At 42.3% G+C, this 26,753-nt stretch overlaps 2 protein-coding genes and 1 long non-coding RNA gene across 4 annotated transcripts in view; 1 reads left to right on the top strand and 2 right to left on the bottom strand.

Annotated features, from left to right (window-relative positions):
- Positions 1 to 4,021, bottom strand: part of LOC308463404 (uncharacterized protein) — a 40,022-nt gene extending 36,001 nt beyond the window's left edge. Inside the window, exons 1-2 of the mRNA XM_080981753.1 lie at positions 3,975 to 4,021; positions 2,220 to 3,025 (exon numbers count right to left, since the gene is read on the bottom strand). Coding sequence (XP_080837879.1) covers positions 2,220 to 2,886 — 667 coding nt within the window. The 5' untranslated portion in view covers positions 2,887 to 3,025; positions 3,975 to 4,021. The remainder of the gene's footprint in view (positions 1 to 2,219; positions 3,026 to 3,974) is intronic.
- Positions 4,022 to 22,801: 18,780 nt separating this feature from the next.
- Positions 22,802 to 26,753, top strand: part of LOC308469064 (alpha-1-antiproteinase S-like) — a 60,345-nt gene continuing 56,393 nt past the window's right edge. The window contains exons 1-4 of one of the 2 annotated variants that reach the window (XM_080991396.1): positions 22,802 to 23,820; positions 24,229 to 24,499; positions 24,796 to 24,943; positions 26,117 to 26,451. In XM_080991396.1, the coding sequence (XP_080847522.1) occupies positions 23,181 to 23,820; positions 24,229 to 24,499; positions 24,796 to 24,943; positions 26,117 to 26,308 (1,251 nt within the window). In that variant the 5' untranslated portion in view covers positions 22,802 to 23,180 and the 3' untranslated portion in view covers positions 26,309 to 26,451. Of the gene's footprint in view, positions 23,821 to 24,228; positions 24,500 to 24,795; positions 24,944 to 26,116; positions 26,452 to 26,753 lie in introns of those variants that run through there. The other variant, XM_080991397.1, reaches the window with a different exon arrangement.
- The window catches only part of LOC308470477, a 57,689-nt gene continuing 56,068 nt past the window's right edge, over positions 25,133 to 26,753 (bottom strand). The window contains exon 3 of the long non-coding RNA XR_013982436.1: positions 25,133 to 25,423. This is a non-coding gene — a long non-coding RNA (uncharacterized lncRNA). The remainder of the gene's footprint in view (positions 25,424 to 26,753) is intronic.

Genomic DNA, 26,753 nt, shown 5'->3' with positions numbered 1-26,753 from the left:
CCAACACAAAAATTTGAGATCTCCACTACCCTTCTCTGTTGTTTCAGGAGCAACATTTTTTTCAAAAAGGCATAAGCGGACAGGCCATTGGTCTGATCCAACTGGCTTTTCTATCTAGTCCATCATCCTGTTCTCACAGTGCCTATGGGAAACACACAAGAAAGATGTGAGCACAACAGCTCTTGAGAGTTTTAGATGAATGAGTATTTATCAGAGCCTTAAAAAGTTGCCATCGTTACATGTTTGTATGCCCACCTAACAGGAATATATATCTGCAACATTGCATTTCAGGTCCCACTTATTCCCTTTAATAGTGATGTCAGCTGGTTGAATGCCTATCAGCTTGGGGAAAAAATGATCACAAAATGGAAGCAACAGGAAAGGTGGTTTTTAAATATTTGGGGAGGACCTCCTAGGTATACAGAAATGTGGTTTTTTAAAAAAAATAAAAAATAAAACATTGTCTTTTTAAAAAAATTAAAGCTACATAAATTGCCTGAGAAGAACTTGTGACAGAAGGTTCCTTTCAGAAGATCAATGGTACTCCAGTCCACAGAGAAAGGGAGAGAGAAACAGTCTAATGAAAGCAGGAGCCAGGCAGATTCCAGCCCTCTTCAGATATTATAATGGTGGAAGGGCAAAAAAAGGAGAAAAGAGCTGTAGGGCCAGAGCTTTAGCCCTGTCCCTACTGTCATGTGGGTGCTTTCTGCTTCCTTGTCTTCTAGTGTAACTTGTGGAGCAGAAAGGCTCCTTGCATGATTAAGGACCTTGGAAGATCAGTTTAATCACAGTGAGAGAGTCCACTGGATGACAAAAGTAAGCCTCAAGATGCAGCCACTCAGCACTTTTCTACTCAAGTTTCCCCTCATGACTGCAATGTGCCTAGGGCCCCATCCACACTGTAAATTTAAAGCAATATCATGCCACTTTAAACAGTTCTAGCTTCCTCCAAGACATCCTGGGAGTTGGAGTTTAAGAGGCCCCTATTCCCCTCACAGAGTTCCCTGGGAAAAGAGATTGACTGTAAAAGCACTCTGGGAATTGTAGCTCTGTGAGAGGAATAGCACCCTTAAACTACAGTTCTCAGGAAGCTTTGGGGGAAGCCAGGACTGTTTAAAGTGGTATGATCGTACTTTATACGCATAGTGCTCAGGAATGAGAACAGCAGGTATGCAGTATTTGGGTAGGTATGCTTATACTAAGCATCTTGGGTGGGGAACTGGGATTAGGGCTGGAATTTGCATGCCCTAATTTATGAAGATATTAATTTTCTGTGCTGCCTGTCCTGCCAAAGGAGCCCAGGATGGCAAAGAGCAAAGCAGGATGACAATACAATTCAAAAAATAATAATGAATAAGCACATCAAGATAATTAAGAACACATTTAGAACATCTAAAAACATTTACAAACAGTGGCCTATCCTTACAGCTCATAATTTCAAGGTTGCCAGGAGCAGTATCTGTTAGCAATCAAATGCCTGGGTGAACAGGGATATTTTAACATTTCTTCAAAATGGTAATAATAACATTATTAACACAATGAATGCTAATGCTAATTATAATAGCTCTCACTTCACCCCTTGAGTTATTATAGGGAAGTTTCAGGAGGAAGAAAGGAAAATGGAACCATTTCGTCTCTCAAATAAGAAAAGAGGCACATCTTTTCCCTTTTCTCAATTTTCAGCATGGAATGCCCATCTCTGCCATATAACTATAAAGCACTTAGGTTTGGGACTGGCAAACTTCTAATGGTACCCAGCACAGCAGGGGAAGTGTAGGGGGGGGGCAGAGAGAAAAGGTGTCTCTTTTCCCTTCCCCAGTACTGAAATTCCCTGAACAGCACTGCAAGCGTAAGAACATAGGAGTCTACTGGATGAGGCCAATGGCCCATCTACTGCAGCATTCTGTTCTCACAGTGGCCACCCAGATGCTTGTGGGGAAACCTGCAAGCAGGGCATGAGTTCATAAGCAATCTCCACTCTTGAGGTTTCCAGCAACTGGGATTCATAGCCAATAGCTAGGAGCCATTGAAAGCCTCCTCCTCCATGAATTTGTCCCACCATCTTTTAAAGCCATCCAAGATGGTGGTCATTACTGCCTCTAGTGGGAGTGAGTTCCAAGGCTCCTAATTCGGGGCTGACTGGAGCCCTGAACTAGAGCACTCCTCTTAAAGGAAATTTGTGTTGCCAGTCCCTTCAGTTAATTACTCTTCCAACTTACCTTTGAAGAAGATGTAGTTCACAAGAACCAGTATAGTGCTTGGATCGAGGTCCTCAAGCGCATGGGCTATTTTCCCCTGAGTTTTGTTCTGCACATAATCATTTATCTGCCTTTTGGCCGCTCTGGGAATGGTGAAGTTGGTGAGGAAGCCTTCTGCTTCATAGAAGGTTTTGACATCCTCCAAAAACTTAGGCAGAAACTTCAACGACTGCTCAATGAACAAGGCATTTCCCATCTTCACCTGTGCTTTGTTATCCGGGCGGTGAAGGGCATGGATGAGGTGGCGGAATCCTTTGTGTATCTCATTCTCCTCAGTCACTGACAGGTTAAACGCGAGTCCTTTGTGAATCTGACTTTGGGTTTCCGACTTGGCACCCAGGGTCAGCAGTGCAAAAGCTGCAGAGATGCTGATTGGGGAGAAGAAAATGTTCCTTGAACCCACGCCTGAAGCTATGTTCCTGTAGAATGTGAATGCAAAGTCAGAGTTACTGGGACCTATCTTAAGATAGGTGGAGGAATCCTGTCTCTGTTCTTCTGAAGAAAGATGTGGATGTTCCAGTAATGTCTTGTCTCCTTGGCTAGCCTGGTCATCGTTGTGTCCTGGGAGTTGATGGCACTGGACTTCAAGACTAATCAGTAACAAGGAGAGGGTGATGACCAGCTTCATTTGGGATTTGCAATTCTTCTGCTGATAATTCCCACACAAGATGTTAAAGGATCAATCCAAAAATGCATGTGTACTCTGCAACAAAGGCGAATTCTGCCCTAGACCTATACATTTATACAACAGAAATAATTCACCTTTCCTGTGAGTGGCGTAAGAAAGAATGTTGTTAGTTTCACTAAATTACATACAGAATAGAGTTTTGATAGAAAATGGTTTCCACATTTGTGTTTTTCAGTGTTTCAATGGTTTGTTTTTTAAAGAAGTTTATTATTTAAAAATAAAACTGGCACATTTTAACCATGGAATATTTCTTTGTGATACTCTCAAGTTTTCACACTTTTCAGAATTTAACATAGTAATATTAATTTTTACAACTATGTATCTATATCTATATATGCCTGTATCTATGTATATAGTTATTTTCACATATCATTTTGAAATCAACTTTTGAATAGCAAAGACTATTTCATTTTCATTCTGATGCTTACCTGAGAATCCTAACTGACCCCCTTTAGGCAACTTTGGTTTATCCCTGCTTTGTCATAAAATTAATGAAATTCTGCCATCAACTTGAATGGGAATAGCACTGTGCCAGTAGTTCCAGTCATTTATGCAGCCAGCCACACACAGAAACAAAGAAATTCTTCATATTCTTAGATGCCGGCCCGAACATGCAGGCACTTGTTTAAGAAGTGTGCAGTGGTACCCTTTCCTTTTACATAGCAGAGGAAGATTCTGGCATCTGCCATGTCCATGTGCTTTATGGTGCAGAAGTGACTCTACTGGGCTGCTCTGTACCACCTGTTGTGGAACTTCTGAGCTTTCGGTTTGATGAACCCGTCATGTAATGGGAGTGGGTGAGATTTCATGCTACCATAACAAGTTGCTGCATCTGAGATTAATCCCCACTTAGAATATAGCCACTGATCTAGCCTATAAATCCCAATCTGTCTGAACATTAAACAGAGATTGATTTAGTTCTGCATGGATGTTAACCCAGAAAAGGAAAGGAAATAAACACTGGATATCATAAGCTATGCCAAAACAAGCTAGAGAGAGGAGTGAAAAAGAATGTATAGCTTACTTACAGTTCACCAAAAGAATATCGCAGCACCCTTCTGCACTACGATCCTCTTAAACCTGTGATTTATATACCAGGCTTGTACACAGTATTCATTATTAACCATTAAGCAGAGCAAATATGGGTTGCCAAAGGGAGTCGGGTACAAAATGTGATGCAAGGGATTTGTAGCTTCTGCCCGACCTTTGTGCAATGGTACTACAGGTTGATAAAGAGCTGGATTTTAAATAAATAAGCATGAACTTCCCTGACCAAAGGGATCTCAAGCCACTCGTTTCTGAGTAGTCCAAGCTCATATTGCGGCCATTTATTGAGGCACCCACCACTGCTTGCTCAGAGGCACAGATACCTGACTATATTTCTGGACTAGATGGGCCTCATGGTTCCTTCCAACTCTACAATTCTATGATTCTATGTGCAGAGCCTCAGTTATTGGGTGATCTAAAAATACTATAAATAAGGAATACGATATTGCACCAGTCTGAATCTCCTCCACTTATAACAATGCCTCAGGAAAGGCAGATTCCCATTCCTCCTCTTCCTTGACAGAGCAGCTAACTAAATGATAACAGTATGGGAGCAGAAAATGAAAGGGTTAAAGAGAGCAGGGGTATCTGGAATAATGAACTAAGGGGGAGAGAGAGATGTGCAAAGACTCCGTAGAGAAGGTGACAAAGTGAGAAACAGGAAAGGGGAAGATGGGAATAAACACTGAGAGGGAGGAGTCAGGGGAGAGCCCATGGGCTATGGCAGATAGGGGAAGACCTTTCTCAGCTCATGGGTCACATTTCCTTATGGGCGACCTACAGGGATCACATGCCAGCCGCGGGTTGGACAAAAGTGGGTGGAGTAACAAACATGCCTCTGATCTTTCTACAGTAGGTTACATTCAGTCAAGAGGTTTCTCTATGTGCATGTCTGCATCTCTCCATCCTCCACCTAGGGAAGAAAGAAAAGCAAATGAGAATTCCTAGATGCCTAGAATTTGTATCTTTAGGTCTAGAATTTATATCTCCAGATTTAAAGAAAAAGAGAGGCATTGTAATATGTGTCAACCCAAAATTTGAAGCAAAACAATTTTTTGAGGGCAATGAAGGTAGAATTCTGGGTATACAAGTGGGGAAAGGTAACAAAATTTTGTGATAACAGGAATTTATGCTCCAAATGGGAATAAGACAGAGTTCTTCAAGGTAGTGGAAGACAAGTTGTTAGAATTTATAAATGAGGAGATTATATTGCTAGGAGACTTAAATGGAGTTACCTCTTTGGAATTTGATCATACAGACTCAGGAGGTAGACCGAGAGGAAGACTCTCCCCTACTTTTTTTAGTACGGTGGAGAGTTTGAATCTGAAGGATGTGCAGCGTTACAAGCACCCTATAGAGAAAAAAATTACCCATCATTCCCAAGCAAAAAAGACAGCGGGCAGGACTGATGGAATATGGATAACTAACAATCTACTACTGAAGGTAAAAAAAATCAGATATTATATTTAGATCGATAACTGTTCACAACTTGGTTACAGTAGAACTAAGAAACAGGAGAAGGGTACACTAAAGATGGAGAATGAATGAGAAAATCCTAAACGATGCCATTTTTTTAGCCAAAGCACAAGATTTATCGTATTTTCTGCCCTATAGGACGCACTTATCCCCTCCAAAAATGAAGGGGAAATGTGTGTGCGTCCTATGGAGCTCCAGGAGCGTTCCAGGAGCTCCAGACCCATTCTGGGGGCTGGGGTCGGGGGAAGCTTGGGCTTCCCCCGGCCCCAGCCCGGCAAGCTCCGGGAGTGAAGGCAAGGTTGCGTGCAACCTCGCCGCCGCTCCCGGACCCATTCTGGGGTCAGGGGAAGCTTGGGCTTCCCCTACCCCAGCCCCATGGTAAAAACAAAGCCACGACAGCTAGCGGGATCCATCCTGCTCGCTGTCTTGGCTTCTGCCTTCTCCCGGCTGGAGAGGTTGTGCGCAGCTAAAGAGGAAGCCAAGACAGCCAGCGGGATGGATCCCGCTCACTGTCTTGGCTTCTTTGCTCTTTGGGGCTGGGGGGGAAATAATTTTTTTCCTTTATTTCCCCCCCTAAAAACTAGGTGTGCCCTATGGTCCGGTGCATCCTATGGAGCGAAAAAATACGGTACTTACGGAATTCTTCCAAAATAACAAGGTGCAGGATACGGATATTAGGGTAATATGGGATGTGAGTAAAGCATTTTTAAGAGGCTTTTATATTCAACAATCAATTCAAAAAAAGAATAGGGAAGCAAAGATGGATAAAATTAAAAAGGAAATTGAAGAAAATGAAAAAGTACTAGCCAAACATCCTAAAAATGAGAAAGCAAGGAAAAATTGTAAGCTATTACAAAATCATTTGTCAGCATTAGTTAATCAGGAGATAGAAAATAACTTAAGGTGGATGAAACAGAGGTATTTTGAGTCAGCAAATAAAACTGGGAAATTACTGGCATGGCAACTGAAGAAAAGGCAGAAAGATCTACTAACAGAATAATGGATGAAGGGAAGATCATAGATAAAACGAAAGAAATCACCAAGAGGTTTGTTAAATATTTCAAAAAAATATACGAAAAGGGTAATGAAAAGGAGGAGGAGATAGCAGAGTACTTACAAAGCAGATCTCTACCCAGAATATCGGATGAAAAAATATATATGCTAAACTCCCTGGTTACTATGATTATTGAAAATAATAAAAATTAATAATAATAAAAAGAGAAAGAGAGAGAATTCCTAGATGCCAAGATCCAAGTTTGGGGCAAATGCTCTTTAGTGAGAAAACTCCCACAGAGATTTAAAATCACAAAACATTCAGCGAATTAAAGCATGGAAGTATAGGCTGTTATTGTTGGGATACTGCCAGGGAGACAAAGTCCATCATGGCCCCCAAGCAGCCTCCGGACGTCCATCGATCTCCCGTAGACACGCAGTATCATTCAATTAGCGACACGAGCTTCCAGAAATAGCTTGCCACATTCCAAAGCTCATGCACGCTCTATCAGCAGATAATGCACAGCGAAAGATGCACACAGGAGAGCATTATTTACAAGTTTGTTCAGCGTTGGTCAGAACAAAGAAAACATGATTGCCAGCTTCAGTGTCTCAGACACAGAGAGAGAACGAAAGCAAAGACACAACAGAAACATCCTGTGAACAGGAAATACGCAGGCTGTGACACAAACATCCTGCTCCCTTTTAAGGTGGAACGGAAATATCCTAACAGTTATACCTTTAAATTATGCAGCGGGTGCAGAATACCACGGTGAGACTCCTTACGGGGGCCTCGCCGCAGGATCACATTCACCCGGTGCTATACCTACTGCACTGGCTCCTGGTGGAGTACAGGATCAGGTTTAAGGTGCTAGTTTTAACCTTTAAAGCCCTATACAGCCTAGGACCCTCGTACCTACGGGACTGCCTCTCCTGGTATGTCCCACGGAGGACCTTACGGTCTTCAAACAAAAACATCTTGGAGGTCCCGGGCCACAGGGAGGTTAGGCTGGCCTCAACCAGAGCCAGGGCTTTTTCAGCTGTGGCCCCGATCTGGTGGAACGCTCTGTCACAAGAGACTAGGGCCCTGCAGGACTTGACATATTTCCGCAGGGCCTGCAAAACAGAGCTGTTCCACCAGGCCTTTGGCCAAGGCACAGTCTGATCCCCTCCTTTGGTAATCCTCATAGAACTCTAGCCCAATGGTTGCCATTAATTTGATTCTGAATTGATTTTAGAATGAATTGATTTTAGAATGCTGTACTACTTTTACTGTTGTTAGCTGCTCTGAGCCCGGCTTCGGCTGGGGAGGGCGGGATATAAATGTGAGGAGAACTTGAGCTTACAGGGTTAAACAGCTCAGAGTGTACGCTCTGCCTACTGTTGGGAGGGGGGAACTTCTGCGTCATTTCCAAGAGCCTCAAGCCTTTGTTCTTTCTCTCTACTTTTGCTTTTGAGGAGAGAGGACGTGTTTTCGCGATGCTGTTCGCTGTGATAGATAATGGATAGTCTGCTGTAAATAAAACTGCTTTTAGCTGCTAAGATCCTGAGTGGACTTTATTTAAGCACACTGAAGAAGGCACTGGAGTTTTTTGCAGTCTTTCTCTTTCCGCTGCTGATGATCTCTGCTATGTTCAGGAATGTGGACTTTGGAATGCCGGCCAGAGCTGCACGATGGGGAAGCGTGCCGGACGCTTATCTGAGCAATAAATCAATTTCCCCGACAGGTTATGGGTGGGCAGTTACTGCAATTAGAGGAAGCCTGTTTTGATGTGCTGTGTGCTTAAAAAGGCTGAGAAACCTGAGAAGCTGCTGTTTTGCTGCCGGAAGGAAAAAGTCCTGCTTTGAGGCTTTGCCTGGGAGAAAAGCAGGGAAGCTGGCTGCAATGCTGTGTGCTGCAAAGAGCCACTGGAGGCCTCTCCGTTGAAGCTGGCTGGTACGCGTGAGTACTTCAAAGCCCCAATGGGAGCACTGGGGGAGGAGATGGCTGAGCTCCAGGACTTTTATGATGTCCCGTTTGAAAAGCTCACAACCCAGTCCTGGGATATCTGGGTTAGAAGAGTCAGGGGGTGTTTTTTGGCCACAGGGTTCTGGAGTATAGCCCAGAAGGAGCTGGCCCCACCCATGCCAGTTGCTGCTGAAGATAGTGGAGCAGACCGGGAGGCTGCTTTGCTGGAAGATAGAGAGCAGAGAATGCAAAGGGAGCTCTGCATGTTGAGAGCAAGCATGGACGCTATGCTGTTGCCCCACCTGGAGGGCGTTGAGTTGGCTCAGGCCGCCTGGCAGGTGCTGAGGAGTCTGTGTGAGAACTCAGCAGGAGCCCAGGGCTGGGAGAAAGCCGAGAGCAGGGAGGAAGCCGAGAGCCCAGAGGGGGCTGGCAATGTTCCTGAAGTTACAGCTGGGAGTAGCTGCTTTGTCTCCGAGGGGCCGTGTGATGTTGAGGCCTACAACCAGAGTGCTGGGGACCGTGCAGGCCCAGGCTGTGCACCCAAAGGTGGGGGTGCAGGGAACAAAGGAATGGCTGAAGAAGGAGCTGTGAGAGCTGTTGCTACGCGTCGCCACTGTTATCGCTGTGGCTCCCCCTCCCATCTGGTGAGAGAATGTCCAGTGGAGGCACAGGAACAGCCGAAGGCCGTCTCCTGTAGCAACCAGATAAAGGGCTCTTCTTCAAAGCGTGGGAAAAGCAAGCCGAAGGCAGCTGGCAGAGACACTGAACGTAAACATTTGGCAGCCTCTATGGCTGTAGTCAAGAGTTGTCAACAGGATGCTGTGCTGGCTTTTGTCATAGACAGTGGAGCTTCCCATCACCTAGTGCCATCTGCAGGATTCCTGGAGAACTGCACCTCTGTAAAATCTGGGAAGACTGTTTGTTTAGCAGATGGGACTCGACACCCACTCACGCAGACTGGCTCACTGTTTTGTTCTTTCTTGCAGGATTCAATCCAGGCTTTTGTTGTTCCGGGACTGTCCTGCGCGTTGCTGTCTGTCAGTGCACTTCTTGCTGAGAACTACAGAGTGTGTTTTGAGAACAATAAGTGTTCTATTTCTAAGAATGGACAGCACCTAGTCAGTGTTGAATGTAAAGACAGGTTGTTTGTGATAAATGCTTTTTTTGCAGGTCCAGATGACATGGAGGAGGCTCAAGTGCAGTGTGCCAACGTTCCAGTTCATGATGCGTGTGCTCACCTCTGGCACAGACGCATGGCACACGTGTCCTGGGGGTCAGTGATGAAGATCCCAGAGTATACGCAAGGGTGCAAAATGAAATCATGTGCTAAGTTTCTAGATTGCAGAGCGTGCAAGTCCGCAAAGGTGAAAACGTGCACATACCCTAGGTCTGAGAGGGTGACCACTAGGGCTTTTCAGTTAATTCATGCAGATTTGTGTGGGCCGTTTTCTGTGAGCAGTATGGGCGGAGCCAAATTTGCGCTGGTTCTGATTGATGACCATACGAGGAACTCTTGGTCCTTCTTGCTCCGACGCAAAGATGAAGCTGCGCCGCTAATCAAAGACTGGATTGCGGCTGTGGAACTGCAGTTTTCCACACAGGTGCAAAACTTTCAGAGCGATCGCGGTGGGGAGTTCACCGGGTCTGCACTGCAAAGTTTCTTCCGCAAAAAGGGGATTCAACACAGGTTGACTTCTCCACACAGTCCCCAACAGAATGGGAACCCTGACATCCTGTCAGAGAGTCTGCTAGACTCTGCTGATGAAGGAGAGGAAGAGGTTGAACCTGCTACTGAGGCTCAGAGTCCAGACCCAGTGCAGGCAGAGGGGAGAACTTCTCCCAAGGCTGTGAAGATTGAGCAATGCAGTGCTCCATCTTCCCCCACAGGTTCGGCTGAGAAGTCCAGAAGGCGCAGTAAGTCAGAGGGGGAGCTCTCTGATGCCAAGGACGTTCTGGCTGGCCCTAGTGGGTCAGAGGGGGTTCCTGAAGTAGTGCTGCGCCGTTCAACGCGGACAACCAAGGGGAAACCTCCTGAAAGGTTTGCCGTCACTAGCGTGTGGGTCGGAATGGCACAGTGTGAACCCGAGAGTTTTGAGGATGTCCAGAAACTGCCTCAGGAAGAAGCCAGGAAATGGCATGAGGCGATGCAGAAGGAGATGAACTCAATGAAGTCTCTAGGTGTGTTCTCCCTCACGAAGTTGCCGGTGGGTGAACAGACAGTGGGTAGCTGCTGGGTTTACCGTCTTAAGCCCACAGCGACAGGAGAACTGCAGTATAAGGCCAGATTAGTGGCGAGAGGATTCACGCAGCGCAGGCGGTTGCATTATATGGAAATTTATGCTCCCACCTGTAGGAGTGAGTTTCTACGCTTGGTCTTGGCCATAGCTGCACAAAGAGGTTTGCTGGTGCATCACTTTGATGTGGATGTTGCTTACTTGAACTCAGACCTCCAGGAGGATCTGTACATGCTTCCTCCTCCAGGGTTTGAGGGCAATGAGCAAGGTACTGTGTGGAAACTTCACAAGTCAATTTACGGCCTGAAGCAGTCGGCCAGGAATTGGAACTTGTGCCTGAATGAAGCTTTGGAGAAGCTAGGTTTCAGGAAGAGTCTTGCTGACAGTTGCCTGTTCCTTAGAGGATCAGGAGACTCACAGGAACTGGTGTTATTTTACGTTGACGACATCATCCATGTTGGAAAGACAGACAAACAGGTGCAGAGGTTTGCCAAAGAGCTTGGGAAACGGTTTCAGCTCAAGAACCTGGGTGCAGTAAAGATCTACCTAGGCGTCCAGATAGCGAGAACTGAGGATGGGAGCTTCTTGCTCAGTCAGAAAGGCAAGATTGAGCAGTTGCTTGAGAAGTTCAGAATGTCCGATTGTGCAGGAGTTCGGACACCCATGGAGACGAACTTCGTGAAAGATAGCCAGCAAGCGGAAAGTGCTGAGTTTGAGAATGCTGAGCTCTTTCAGTCAGCTCTAGGTAGTCTGTTGTATCTGTCCCAATGGAGCAGACCAGATATTGCCTTTGCTACCAACCTGCTAAGTAGGGAAGCGTCAAAGCCCAGTGTGAGTGCTTGGCACGGTATCAAGCGGGTACTGCGCTACCTGCAGCATACCAAAGACTTCTGTCTTAAGCTGCCAGCTGAAGGTGAGGCGAAGCTCACATGCTATGCGGACAGTGACTGGGCGAATTCGCAGGACCGCAAGTCTGTGTCTGGATTGGTGGTAAAGTTTGGGGAGTCACTGGTTGGGTGGAAGTCCCGGAAGCAAAGTCTCATTGCGCTGTCTTCTACTGAGGCTGAATTCAGTGCACTGTCAGATTTGTGCCTGGAACTTGAGTTCTATAGATGCTTGGTGCAAGAGATCTATGGGGATTGTAGCTTGCCCATCACGGTTTGGGAAGACAATCAACCCTGTTTGAAATTGGCTGAATCTGCGCAATTTAAGGCCAGAACCAAGCATCTGGACATACGTTTCCAAAATGTGTGTCAGAGTGTTCAGTCAGGTTTGATATGACTGAATTGCAAATTGTGGACAAGATGGACTGTTTTAAGAAGTGGCAGAGAGATATTTCTAGATTTGTCTGGCAGGGCAAGAAGCCCAGAATAAAATTTAAGATACTAACAGATGCAAAGGAAAGGGGTGGATTTGCCCTGCCAGACCTTAAACTTTACTATGAATCAGCAGCTTTTTGCTGGTTGAAAGAATGGCTACTTCTTGAAAACACAGACATTTTGGATTTAGAAGGTTTTAACAATGTATTTGGATGGCATGCATATTTATGGTATGATAAGGTCAAAGCACACAAAGCATTCAAAAATCATATTGTCAGGAAAGCATTGTTTAATGTCTGGATAAGATATAAAGATTTATTGGAAAATAAAACCCCAAGCTGGCTGTCACCAATGGAAGCAAAAGCTCTGAAAAGGCTCAATATGGAGGCCAAATGGCCGACATATTGGGAAATTTTGGAACAAGAAGGAGATAAATTGAGATTGCAGAGTTTCGAAAAACTAAAAAACAAAGTGAGAGATTGGCTTCATTATTATCAGATAATGGAGGCATATAATTTGGATAAGAGAATTGGCTTCCAGGTGGAAAAGTCAAAATTAGAAACAGAACTACTAGAACCCAAAACTAAGAATTTGTCAAGAATGTATAACTTGCTGTTGAAATGGAACACTCAGGATGAAATGGTGAAATCTGCTATGATTAAATGGGCACAAGATGTTGGACATAATATTATGTTTGCTGACTGGGAACAGTTATGGACCACAGGTATGAAGTTTACGGCATGTAATGCCTTAAGAGAGAATATTATGAAAATGATATACAGGTGGTACATGACCCCAGTCAAGCTTGCAAAAATCTATCATTTGCCCGATAATAAATGCTGGAAATGTAAAGGAACTGAAGGTACATTCTTTCACCTTTGGTGGACGTGCCCAAAGATTAAGGCTTTCTGGGAAATGATATATAATGAATTGAAAAAGGTATTTAAATATACCTTCCTGAAGAAACCAGAGGCCCTTCTCCTGGGCATTGTCGGCCAATTGGTGCCAAAGAAGGACAGAACTTTTTTTATGTATGCTACAACAGCAGCAAGAATACTCATTGCAAAGTATTGGAAGACACAAGATCTACCCACTCTGGAAGAATGGCAGATGAAGGTGATTGACTACATGGAATTGGCAGAAATGACTGGCAGAATCCGAGACCAGGGAGAAGAGTCGGTGAAAGAGGACTGGAAGAAATTTAAAGACTATTTACAGAAATACTGTAAAATTAATGAATCTTAGAAGGATGTTGGATAGAAACTAAATGGTTTCCAGCTGTAATGCTTTAAGAGATATGAAAAAAAGGTTCACAAATGGGTAAAAGCTTAATGGTAAGGATTTGCTGAACTAACAAACTGAACTGGAATACAAAAAAGGGAGGTATGAGGAGGTCCGGGGAAATAAGTGTAAGGAGGATATGCTAGGGAAAATTAATGTGTTTTTAACTGTTTTTATTTTGTATGTTCCTTTTTATTTTTCATGGGAAACAAGGATATGAATGTAAGTTATGGAAAGATGGATCTATTTTTCTTTCTCTTTTTCTTTTTAAGGGTTTTTTTATTCTTTTTTCTGTATTTTGTATTTTCTTGTATTTTTACTTTTTGTTTTTGTGTAATTCTTGTATTCTTTGAAATTTTAATAAATATCATTTAAAAAAACAAAAAAACAAACAAACCATATTTCTTAAAGCTGCAACAGCCTCTGCCATGTCTTCACTTCTCCAAAGGAGCACAGATCCTGGGTGGGTGCCTGGAACCCTGCTGGAATCTTGCTACTGCTTGGTATCTATTTTGCAACAATAGATACAGAAGCAAAGATACTTCCAGCAGAGAGGGATGCAGGAGCCCCAATCCCCATATTGTGTAAAGGATCCAGGAGAACCCATTGGAACCCTCACTCTAGGGGAGAGTACTCTGTGGACTTGGGACTACAGGTGTCCAGCAATGCAGGTCATGGTCAATATTTGTTAGGTTAGCCTGCTCTGTTTAGTGAAGGACAACATGACATTTCTCAACAGTGCCCCAACACAGATAAATAGTAGCTCACTTCAAGGAGCTTTCCCTTCTTCTTGCAAGAGACACCTCTGAATGTAAGTATCAAACTAGTCTTTCCCGATGCTGCTATGACAGAGGTTGGCTTGGAGGGTACCACGAGGGTGGTCTGTGTGCAAGTGGAGGTGTCTGAAAAGGAGGGTAGCAGAGCAGGTATGAAAAAGGTGATGGTGAAAAGGGGAGTGGGTTCGAAGGAGGCTGCGGAATAGAAGCAGCTTTAGAAATGGGGAGTTGAAAAGGGTGGTTAGAATTAGCATTGGGTGCAAAGATCAAAGGAGCTAAATAGGGGTCTGTGTGCAAGGGAGAGTTGCAAAAAAGGAGGGAGTTGAAGGCATGGGAATGGGAGTGATGCTAAAATTGGGGGGGGGGAGTTACAAAGGGGCTGAAAACTAGGAGGTATGGCTTTAGAATTGGGAGGAAGGGGGAAAGACGGCTTAATAGTTGCAATGTATGGGAGGAGGAAGATCTAGGAGGTTGCCATGGGGGTGGTCTATGTGCAAGTGGAAATGACAGTAAAGGAAAAGTGAGGAGGAGGCATGGAAATGGGGGCAAAGGTGGAAACGGAAGTGCAAATGGGGAATAGAAGAGAAAAGCAGCTTCAGAAATGGAGTTAGGAAATTATGACATAGAATCATAGAATTGGAAGGGACCAACGGGTCATCTAACCCAACCCCTTGCAATGCAGGAATCACAGCTGAATAAGCCCTGACAGATGGCCACCCAACCTCTGTTTAAAAACCCCCAGTGAAGGAGATTTCTCCCACTTTTTCTTTTTTTTGAAAAGTTTTTATTATTAAAATAATTCAGCATTAATACACACATATTACAAATATACAAGCATACAAACATACATTTCATACAATCCTTAAAAATGTTCAAACATACCTGCACTCAATCCCACAGATATTTCCTTTTCCCATCACCTTCCCTCACCCCACCTTTGTGTTAGACTTCCAATCTACTCAATTGCAATTTCTTTCCACTTCTATTACTTTCTTTCACACACCTTTAACCCAATTTTCTGCTTCTTTTTCTATTACACATTGTTATCCATCTTATTTAGTATTTCAGTATTTAAAAAGGAACTTGTTTATCTAATAGGAGTTCTGATATTTCAATATGGTTTTGCAAGTATCCTTTAAACACCTTCCAGTCCCTGTCTATCTTCTCTTTTGAGATCCTTCCAATTTCTCCCATTGTTTTGGATATATTGTAATACTCCAATAATTTGGCAAGCCACTCTGTTTTTGTTGGTATAAAACCACTTTTCCAATTTTTCGCAATCAATAGCCTTGCAGCTACTGTTGTGTATGAATATAATGTCTTGTCTTCTTCCCTTAGACTTCCTGGTACTATTCCCAATAGAAAACCTTCTGGTGTTTTCCTAAATGAATATCTGAACATTTTCATTTCGTTATATATTGTTCCCCAAAATTGTTTGATGTTTAAACAATTCCACCGTATATGCATCATAGATAGCTGTGGCTCCGATCTGGTGGAACACTCCGATCTGGTGGAACACTCTGTCACAAGAGACCAGGGCCCTGCGGGACTTGACATCTTTCCGCAGGGCCTGCAAGACAGAACTGTTCCACCAGGCCTTTGGCCAGGGCACAGCCTGACTCCCTCCCTCGGCAATCTTCGAGGAGCTCTGGCCCAATGGTTGCCAGTGGCTTGAATTAATTAATTTCATAATGAATGATTTTAGAGTGTTGTTTATACTGTACTTTTGTATTGTTTTATTGTTGTTAGCCGCCCTGAGCCCGGCTTCGGCTGGGGAGGGCGGGATATAAATAAAATTTATTATTATTATTATTATTATTATTATTATTATTATTATTGTACCTTTTCCAGTGTTGCATCGCCAGCAGACATCGCTACAATTTTTATTCATTTTTGCTATTCTTTCAGGTGTTAAATACCATCTATGTTGTATTTTGAGGTAATTTTCTTTCAATATATAACACATAGTGAATTTCATATCTTCTTTCCACAATTTTTCCCATTGTTCAAACATAATATTTTCCCCAATATCTTGCGCCCATTTAATCATGGATGCTTTAACCAGTTCACCCTTTGTTTCCCACTCTAAGATCAGATTATACAATTTAGATATATTTTTTTATTTTTCTTGTATTAAGTATTTATCGAATTTTGATATTTCTTTTTCAAATCCTAACTTCTCGTCTTTCGCTAATCTATACTTAATTTGAATATATTGGAACCAGTCACTGACATGAGCTTTAATTTCTGTATAATCCTTTAATTTCAATTCTCCGTTTTCTTCCTTTAATACAATTTTATCAGTAGCCCAATTTTCTTTCATATTTAATTTTTTCACTGCGACAATTTCTGCCGGCGATGCCCACCAAGGAGTTTTCGGTTCTTTATATTTCTCCCAGAATCTAAATTCTGTCAGCAGCGTTTGGGGGGAAAAGTAGTCCTGTAGGTGAAAACATTGTATTAAGGAGAATCACTCGTATGAAGTGACTCCAAAACTCTGCAACTCCTGTAAAGTAAATTCATTAGGAATTTTAAGTTCAGGGAGGAAAAGAGAAAAAACAGTCTGCAACAGGTGATGAAGAATAAGTCTTACTGTCTGAGGTGGAATCAGACCTGCATGCTATGTCTTAATTTTATAAACCACCATAGGGAACTGGAACTGAAAAGTAGCAAGTTCTGCTGTCATTAGATTCAAACCAGCACTGCCCTTAGCGGCATGGTGCAGATTTGTCAAAGGAGACTGTGTGTTTAAAGCAACTGTGTTAGAAGAGATAGCTGGCTCTGCTAATTTAGCTTCAGTAAAAAACTGGCAATCAGCTGGCACAACAGTCTTTGTTCTCCCATTTAAACTCAGGCTGGAAGGCCACCTGTCCTGGCATTGCCTGTCTTTAGCAGGATGCACTGAAGGAGACAAAGCTGCTGCTAGGAGGGTGGATTTGTGAATCTCAGTGTCGGTATTCTGGCAAGGCTTACTCATTTGAGCAATCTCTGTTTCTGGCTTCTGGTACATCGCTTTAAGAGTAGTCTTGCAATCAGCATTTTCATTTTCATAAGCCAATTGTTTCACTGAGACTTCAGAGGCTTCAAGGTTTGGAGTTAAAGTACTGGCTGCTCTTAGCCCATCAAGAATGCCATGCAAGCCATTTTCTGTCACACTTCGCTTCAATTGTTTAAAAACTGCGAAGGGCAATGATTCATGGGCTCTCTGTTCCTGTGCATTCTGAACAACAGGACAGACTGATAATAATGGTAAGGTGTCAACTGCTTTTTCTTCACTGCTTCCTTCTGCCATATTTGGAATAGTCAATTTTTGCACTGTGGTCTGAGCCCCTTGTGGGCACTGGTCCACCGAGGGTGGCATGGAATTTACATTCGACCCAGGCAAATCTTTGGCAAAGGAAGGTGCCAATGGAATTACCTTTGGCATGACCTCAGAGTCCTCAGAGAGACGCTGGAAATCTAGAGGCTGGGATGGAGGGAACAATATTATGGTATTTTTAAGATCAGCTAGGGGTTGCAACAATATGGGAACATTCATAGAGACAACTGGTGGTTGGAGCAAAGGGTTAGAAAGCTTTCCAACTGCGTCTCTACACAAACGCCAGGTGTGCAAGACTTGTAGAGATGCCTCAGGATGTCTATGGAGTGCATCTCCCAGCTCATTCCATTTCTTAATGTCATACGTACCCCCCTCTGGAAACCAGGGACACAGTCTAGCAATCTCTAACAACAATTTTTCTACTAAGGGTGCTAAATGCTTATCATGCCCTGCCTGAGCTAGCAAAAATAACAAATTATTCCTATGCTTTTACTGCACTTGTGAAAGCGTGCTTCCCATGATCTCACCTGAAGGGTAATAGACGCGCGTCTTTGGGGCTCGTTCCGAGCGAATGAGATCCTAAGTCCGGGAATTGTTTTGCAGGAGATGATCCACCGCGACCGAGGGATAGCAGGTTGCTAGCTCCGAGGGGAGTCCAATCCTGGGGGTTTCCTTTTGCTGAGGTTTCCTTTTGCTGTGCCTCAAACGCTGAGGGTTTTTTTTTTTTTTTACAAGCCTCAAACGTTTCTTTTTAAAGTTAGCCTCAAACGTTCCCTTTTTTAAGTTTGCCTCACACGGGGCACCACTATGTTGCGTTCGCAAAGTAAAGGAAGGATTGAACTCTGATTAATAAGAATACCCACAGAGGCTTGAACCAGCAAGACTCTGGGAAGGGTGCGTATAATCATGTCTCTCTGTGCTTGTCCATGTCAGATCTCCGCAGCCCCCAGCCCAGGTAGTTTTATTCACAAAAGAGCTTTTTACAGAGTGTTCGTAAGAACTAATCAGATTTCTTCTGAGCATTTCCACAAACCCATGTGGGGAGAAATTAAACTACTAAAACTAATTAAGCACAAATATTTCTGAGGTAAACAAAGAACAGAACTACAAAGAAGAGCATCTGGCAACCCAGGAGGTAATAAACAAGCAATACATATGATAAGAAGGATGGCCAGGAGGCCAGTGACCACGATCCCCTTAATGTGAGATCTGCTTCCTGGCCCTAAGATTAACATCTTACATCAAAGAAACTTGCCCACTATCTTTGAGGACCCAGGACGCCTGCCTGTCTAAGCAACTGCTGTGTACGTGACATGTGAGGAAGAGAGGAATGGAACAGGGATGCAGGGGTGTAGATTGATCAAGAATCATATCAAAAATAGTTTAAACCCAGTCAACGTAATGCTTTCATTGCTGACACAGATGGCTTACTCTATATCTGTTATAATTCCTCATAGCAATCCCACCTGATCACTACATCTCTGCATATTTGCACTCCAATTTTTCCTTCCTTTTAACTTCTTCTAAAAGCTCCCTTTTCTTTTTTTCTTTATTCTTATATGCTATTGAGTTTTGTTGTATGAAATATCCCCTAACAACTGCCTTCCCAGCATCCCACACTGTTTTTACATCTGTCCCTTTCCTCCAATTGTTTCCAATTGTTTCCTCCAATTGTTTCCAATTGTTTCATTCTCCACCTCCCCCCTCCTCTTTTCCTTTAAGAGTTAATGATACTGGATTGTGATCTGTAAGTGTTTTTGGTAATATTTCAGCATTCTCTGCTTTAATTGTCATATCCTTAGTAATCCATATACTGTCAATTCGACTATACAATTCTTTTGCTTCTGAGAAATATGTGAACTCCTTTTCAACAGGATATTTATATCTCCATATATCCACTAAATCTAAAATCCTTACCATTTCCACAAAATGTTTGGGCAGCTTCCCTTCATTTTCCCCTCTCTTCTTCTGCGATCTGTCCAATTCTGGTTCCATTACTCCATTTGAATCCCCTAACACAATAATTCTCATATCTATATATTCCATTAACAATGATCTTACTTTAACATAGAATTCTGATTTTCTTTCATTTGATCCATAGATTCCCGCTACCACAATTGGTTCCCCCTCTAGTAATATTTTGACTATTACAATCCTCCCCTCTTTATCTTCATATAACAATACTGGTTCATATTTGCTTTTAACATACATTACAACCCCCCTCTATTTTCTTACATCAGATGCGATGAATTATTTCCCTAACTTTGGTTTTACCAATAATCTTTTATGCTTAGTATTGACGTGGGTTTCTTGTAAACAAGCAAGGTCCTACTTCTGCCTCTCTAAGATACGTTCTATTTTCTGCCTTTTCCTCCTATTGTTTAAACCATTTAAGTTCCAAGATAACAATTTAAATTTCATTCTTTATTAGTTAAAAAATTGTAAAGTTAGTAAAAAGAGTTTAAATTATGTGCGGTGGTAAATGAGAAGAGTTTTGTAATAGTTATTGGTCTGATTATTTACCACTGGCGTAGTTCTTTATCCTTCCACCCTTTGCTGAGCTCTTTCTTCTTCTTCCGCCTCATCCGAAAGCTCTCCCTTTTTTCCTTCTTCACTTCTTACTTTGCTTTCCCTCCTCCTAATTCTCCTCGGTACTTCCTCCAAAATATATCTGCTTCCTGAAATGTCTCAAATCGTCGTCTTTTTCCTTTGAAATTGAAGGAAATCCCCCCTGGGTATTCCCATCTGAAGGATATTGATTTGGCCTTTAATGCTTTTGTTAGAAATTGGAATTGCTGTCTCTTTTTTATCAACCTGGGTAGGACTTCTCGTAAAATTATTATTACTTGTCCATCTATGGTTAACTTGTTCTTACTCTTTGTTTGGAGGATCTTATCTTTCATACAAATCAATGTGAATACAATGATGCAGTCTTATTTCCTTTTAGGTTTTGTTGCTGCTGTTTGATCTTCTCTGTGCCTGGATTCCCCCCACCTCTGCCATTTTTCTTTCGGTGAGGGGTGCCGGGACTCCAAAAAGACACTGCCGGGACTTACGGGGAGGTGCCTCCGGTAATGGCGGAATTCCTCTGACCGGGAAGAATCTGCTCTGTGGAAATCTGGGTCTGGCCGCCACGGCGAAGGCGGAGACCCGTTAAAACCACAGGCGGGAGAAGCCTGTGAACGTGGGATTCGGCGGGCACCTTTTGCGCCTCCCCCACTCATGGGGAACCCCGGTTTTTGGGGCTCCGGAGCGACGCGGTGCATCGAATCGTCTGCTTCTTCCACGGAGCGAAGCCGCATAGCTGTTGCCGGAGAGCGCTGACCTGTTCCTGTGGACAATTTGACTTTAAAGTAATTACCCGTGAGTAGAGCTGAAGCGGAAGAATTGGATTTCTAAATGTTTAATTTGGTACCGTAACGGGGAGGTTCAAAACAGGAAGTCCGCCTCCCCTTTTTGTAAATAGACTGAGGCAATGAAGTTGCAAGCTGGAGTCCTGGAAGGTCTTTTGTAAAAGATCAAAGAACATTAAACCCCCTCTTGGAGGCAGGAGAAGAGAGGGGGAAGTTGCGGATTGAGTATGCCTGCGGGAGAGAGCAAAGAGACTTAAAACACCGCCGCTCTGACCCTGGAAATGGGCTGCTAGTAGGACTGACGTCTTTTGGAATGTTCATTGACAGCATTTAGAACGTTCATTGACAGCTAGTTAAATAAGAGAAATACATTGTTTCTACTGTCTCCGGCTGCTTTAAAAAGGAGTAAAAGTAACTGAAAATTGAAACTAATTTGAAACTAATTTTGGATTGTTTAAAAGAGGATACTATAGACTATTACAAATAGTAACTGTTTCCCCCTAGTGGAAGCCTTTGAAACCGGTTGCTTTACAAAAGCTGGGCTAGGGGAATTTCCAGCTGCAAGTTAAAAACCGTGAGACTCTGGGACTGACCTTGAATCTTTTAAGTGTTATGGTAAATGGAAGAGGAAAAACAGACCAGTCAACTGTTGACAAAACATTAAGGTCTGGGAGGACTTGGTAACAATCCAGGAGAGGTCTATCATTAGGCCCTCCTGCTCTTTTTCTTGTTGTCTTTGTACTTGTATATTTAAAACCAAGAAATGTCGACAGAAGAGGCTTTAGTGGCTGCATTATATAAGATAAATGACTCATTGGATCAGCTTCACAGGAAAATGGACACGATAAATGCGAAAGTGGATGTTTCAATTACTAAAATTAACTTAAATACAGAAAGTATAAATAATACCAATACAGAAACCACCCAGAAATTGATACAAGAACCTATTTTGATATGGCAAACTGTGGAGGAAGTCAGGGAAAAAGCTGTTGCTGCTGAAGGTAAAGTAATGCAACTGGAGAGAAAGAGAAAGAGAGCCCCAGCCCTACAGAGGCAATTTGATGAACATAAGTTGACGCTTGCTATGACTGAATTTAAAGAAAAACAGACAAATTTGAGGATTAGAGTTCACCTTTGGTGGACATGCCCAAGGATTAAGACACTCTGGGAGATGATTCATAACGAAATGAAAAAGGTATTTAAATATACCCTTTTGAAGAAACCAGAGGCCTTTCTCCTGGGCATGGTCGGCCAATTGGTGTTAAAGAAGGATAGAATTTGCTTCATGTATGCAACAATAGCAGCAAGAATACTCATTGTGAAGTACTGGAAGACACAAGATTTATCCATTCGGGAAGAATGGCAGATGAAGTTGATGGACTATATGGAATTGGCGGAAACGACTGGCAGAAATCCGAGACCAGGGAGAAGAGCTGGTGGAAGAAGACTGGAAAAAGTTTAAGACTATTTATAGAAACACTGTAAAAATAATGAATGTTAGAAAAATGTTGGAATGAAGTTATATGGCTTTAGTAGAAATGTTATAAGGAATTAAGTATAAATAGATTAATAGTGTATTAAAGGGAAAATAAGGCTAGAATATGTTAAAATAATTATAGGATAGAAAACAGAGGAAGATGGAAAGGAATTGCTGAAATAATTAATAGAAGTGGAAAACAAAAAGGGAGGTGTGAGGATGTCATGGAAATAAAGGAATGAAAGATAAGACATTGAAATTGTTCTGTGTTTGAAATGGTTTATGTTTTGCTTTGTTAGTTTTATGTTTTTCTCTTTTTTCTTTTTTTCCTCCTTTTTTTTTGTCTTTCTGTTTTGATGTGTTTAAATGGTTGAAAATTAATAAATATTATTTAAAAACAAACAAACAAAAAGACACTGCCGAAGTTCCTTTGGCTTGAGCTTCCTTCCAAACCTTTTCAGGGGTCGTTTAGCCAAACGTTGCCCCTCACAATACCAGTGTATGCACCGACTTGCTTACTGCGATTGGAGCTCACTCATTGCAGTTGTGTTAAAAATTCTGAGGGAGTCCATTCCACTGTTGGACAGCTCTTACGTCAGAAAGTTATTCCTCACATTTAGACAGAAACTCCTTTTTTTGTCATTTGAATCCATTGGCTTTGGAGCAGCAGAAAAACAACCATAACAACAACATAACCAATCATGCATGTAGAAAGTCAGTAGGGATATGGAGGGATTTCCAGTGTTTTGCACCCTCGGCCATATGTATGATTATCTCCCCATGGGGCAGAAGTCATGGGCATGTCAGAGGTGCAATGAGTTCCTGGTCCCCTGGGATCAAGTTCATTCCTTTGAGGCCAATGTGGCAGAATTAGAAAGTGTACGAGAAGCCAAGACAGCGGTGGAGAAGGCCTTTGGGGAGGTGGTAGCTAGGTCCCACTCCCACAATGACAACACCAATGATGAATTTTGAATGTGATTTGTCTTCACAGACGACTTCCAGAGGAACACAATGTCTCACCTCTACCTGTGTTTGCTTCTTGCTGGTCTCTGTGCTTTTGCCCAATGTCACTATACCCCTGACCAAAAAGAGGATCATGACCATGGCAGTTCTGCTCCTGCTGAAGGTGGAAGAGATCTACCTTCTTTGAAGATAGCCAGAGGAAATGCTGACTTCGCCTTTCGATTCTACCACCACGTTGCTTTGGAGAGCACTGAGAAGAACATTTTCTTTTCCCCTCTGAGCATTTCCACTGCCTTGGCCATGGTGTCACTGGGAGCTAGAACAACCACGTTGAGTCAGCTTTTGTCAGGACTTGGCTTTAACCGGTCAGATATCACTGAACAGGAAATACATGAGGGTTTCCATCATCTCTTACATATACTGAACCGCCCCAATGCTGAACTCCACCTGAGCATTGGGAACGCCCTATTCACAGATGACCAAGTGAAACCCCTGAAGAAGTTCCTGGATGATGCCAAACATTTTTATGAGACGGATGTTCTTCCCACTAACTTCAAGAATCCTGCAGTAGCTAAAAGTCAAATCAATAGCTATATAGGAAAAAAAACGAATGGGAAAATAGTTGATGCTGTCAAATGTCTTAACCGAGAGGCCCTAATGATTATTGTGAACTGTATTTACATGAGAGGTAAGTCACATGGACTTGTTTTATACAGGTTTTGCTTCTTGGATGTTCTCAGTTTAAGGTTTAAACGTTAAGCTGTGGTTCAGATTTGTTGGTGCTTTAGTAGGGAGTCATCATCTGTCCATTGTGTGAGAAGAATCTTCTCAGACTTCTCATCACAAAGAAATTCCTTTAATCAATCAGAAAATTGACCTCCACCATTATCGAAACAAACCAAATATATTGTGAGTACCATTTCCTGGAAATGAGATTAAGTAATTGGGAACTAGATTAAGAACAGAGATGTAAAGGCAGGTATCTCAGCACAGTAAGATGCCACTAAACAGAAGCTTTTATTAAAAGCTCTGAGTATGACAATTAATATATTGAAGAATTAAATGACATGTATGCTGTTATTGTTCTTTCCATAAGCCAATTGGGAAAAACCTTTCAATTCTCTGCATACAAGAGAAGGAGACTTCTATGTGGATGAGGAAACAACGGTGAAAGTCCCTATGATGAACAAAGTCAGCTGGTTTGAGACTTACCATGATAAGATCCTGTCCTGCAAGGTTGTGAAACTCCCTTACAAGAGCAACGTTTCAGCATTATTTATTCTTCCTGACCAAGGAAAAATGAAGCAGTTGGAAAATGCTCTTAGCAAAGACGTTTTGTTAAAATGGATGAATTCAACAAAATCACAGTAAGTGTGCATGCTATAGTGGAAAGAGTGTAGTACATATTTGTAGGTGTAAATATATTGTTGTGAGTTTGAGGGGTAGTGATAGGCTGTGTAAAGACCAAGTCCGTTGTAATTCCAGAACAGGATCAATTGAGCCTAGACATCGCTGAGACAGGAGTGCAAACACGTTAGGAATGTGGGCTTCGGAGAGCACATCTTTGATTAGAATTCTGTCCTCCATATGACACCCAAAATCCTCCTGGCACATTTTTTTTTCAAAGCAATACCTCACTAGCCTCTGGTTTCTCTTTCAACAGGAGAATAGATCTATTCCTTCCAAGGTTTACAATCTCTGGCAACTATGCTATGAAAGGGATCTTAAGAAGAATGAATATTACGGAGGTATTCACAGATCAAGCAGACCTCTCTGGAATTACGGGGAAGCCTGAGGTGAAGATTTCCAAGGTAGGCTTCTCAAAATTCAACAGGTTGATCTATATTTTCTTGCATCCTCCATTTTTCACCAGAGGTACCCTCTTGTCTGAATTATGTTCAAATGAACATAATTTGGGGTACTTGAACCACAATCCCATCTCTTATGGAGAGGAGGAGCCAAAAATATTTGCTATTCCAGCTCGGATGATTAAGCATGAGTGGTGCTTGATGACAGAAGAGGGGGGAGCCCCAATGGAGGTGGTCTCCCAACAGAACTGATGGAGAGACTCTTAAGCCCCAGCTCTTCCTCTTCCCTTGGCCATGCTATTTGGGGCTGATGGGATCCAAAAACATCAGGAGGGCCACAGTTTCCCCACCTCTGACACAAAATTTTCAAGAGCAGATGATTCGGTACCAGTTGCTTTGCAAAGACTGCAGTTAGCATTGGAGAAGGAGGAGAAATCTGATATATTTGCAAGCTTTGTGCAGACAGTATGGTTTATCACATACCTGCTTTAGTCTGACCTGCTCAGACACTGTAATTTTTTTTACGATATATACGATATCTTTATTGTCAATGTGCCACACAGAACAATGAAACTGAAAATCTACATAAAACATTCAAAAATCCCTAAAAACTCTGAAACCCCATTTTAAAATACAATATACTATAGTGCTGATGAACCATATGCTGTGTGTATTACGCAGCATAATTTTAAAGTATATTACTAAATATGTCTTTTATCCAGTTATATAAACTTTTGTATTTATCTGTTTATGTGCTGGCTACTTTTGGAAACCTAGTGTTTATAATATTATAGGAGCAATAGGGTAATATTATATGTGGTACATATGAAAGAAGTGTTCGTATTTTTAGCATAATCAGCCTGGCATTGGGATCTTGCTTCTCATCAACAGTAAGGGAGAGAGACAAGAACTAGGAAAAAATAATTATGGAGAAGATTGACATCAAGATTTTAAGAAAATTCCTTCAGTTCCTTGAGGCTGACTGATACACAAATATGATGCTTAGAACTGGTTAGAGGAACCAGATCAATAGGTAATCAGAGTGAGAAACGACCACATGATGTTGTTTCTTAAGACATTCAGTGGATTTGTTTGTTTTGAAAGCCTAGATTTTCTCATGATAAAACCCTGAGTCAGACACAATCTTGCACTAATTTTTGTTGCATTTCTTTGCAGGCTATTCACGAAGCTTATTTAAATGTTGACGAGAAAGACACTGAACCTGCAGCTACTGCTGCCATTGAAATTGTTCCTAGATCCCCTCCTTCTGAACTTCAGTTCAATCACCCCTTTCTGTTGCACGTTGTTGATGAGGAAACTGATACAGTCATCTTCCTGGGAAAAGTCAAAAATATTACTGCGGCATGATTGCTCAACTTGTGTTGCAGCACAGAAAACATGTAGTATCCAATATGTAGCATGATTGATAAGATGCTTTTAGCTATCAGAGTGATAACTGTGACATGTTCCCAAATGGAACAAATAAAACACTGATTGAGTTGTCTGCAAAATCACTTGGTGTTTTTCTTTCTTTTTTCACAATCTTAAAAAATATGTTGTTTATTTTAAGTGTGCTCTCTAGCATTCACTCTATGATAATTTGGGGATGTAGACACCTGTGCCATTTGAAAGATCAGGTTAACAGTATTTTATTATTATCTCTCATGCCTAGCTTCAATCTCAAAGCTGTCTAACTCTTCTGTTGGGTGTAGTGAAGGGTTAACCTTCTGTGTCTCGTGGCTGAGAGGAGGCGCATACAAGGGAAGTATGCCAGGACGTGACGAAAGCAGCTTGGAATGCTGTGAGCTGAGTG

This window comes from Podarcis pityusensis (assembly GCF_964106645.2).
Source record: "Podarcis pityusensis genome assembly, chromosome: 1".
NCBI classification, from domain to species: domain Eukaryota; kingdom Metazoa; phylum Chordata; class Lepidosauria; order Squamata; family Lacertidae; genus Podarcis; species Podarcis pityusensis.
This window is presented reverse-complemented; position numbering and strand designations above follow the sequence as displayed.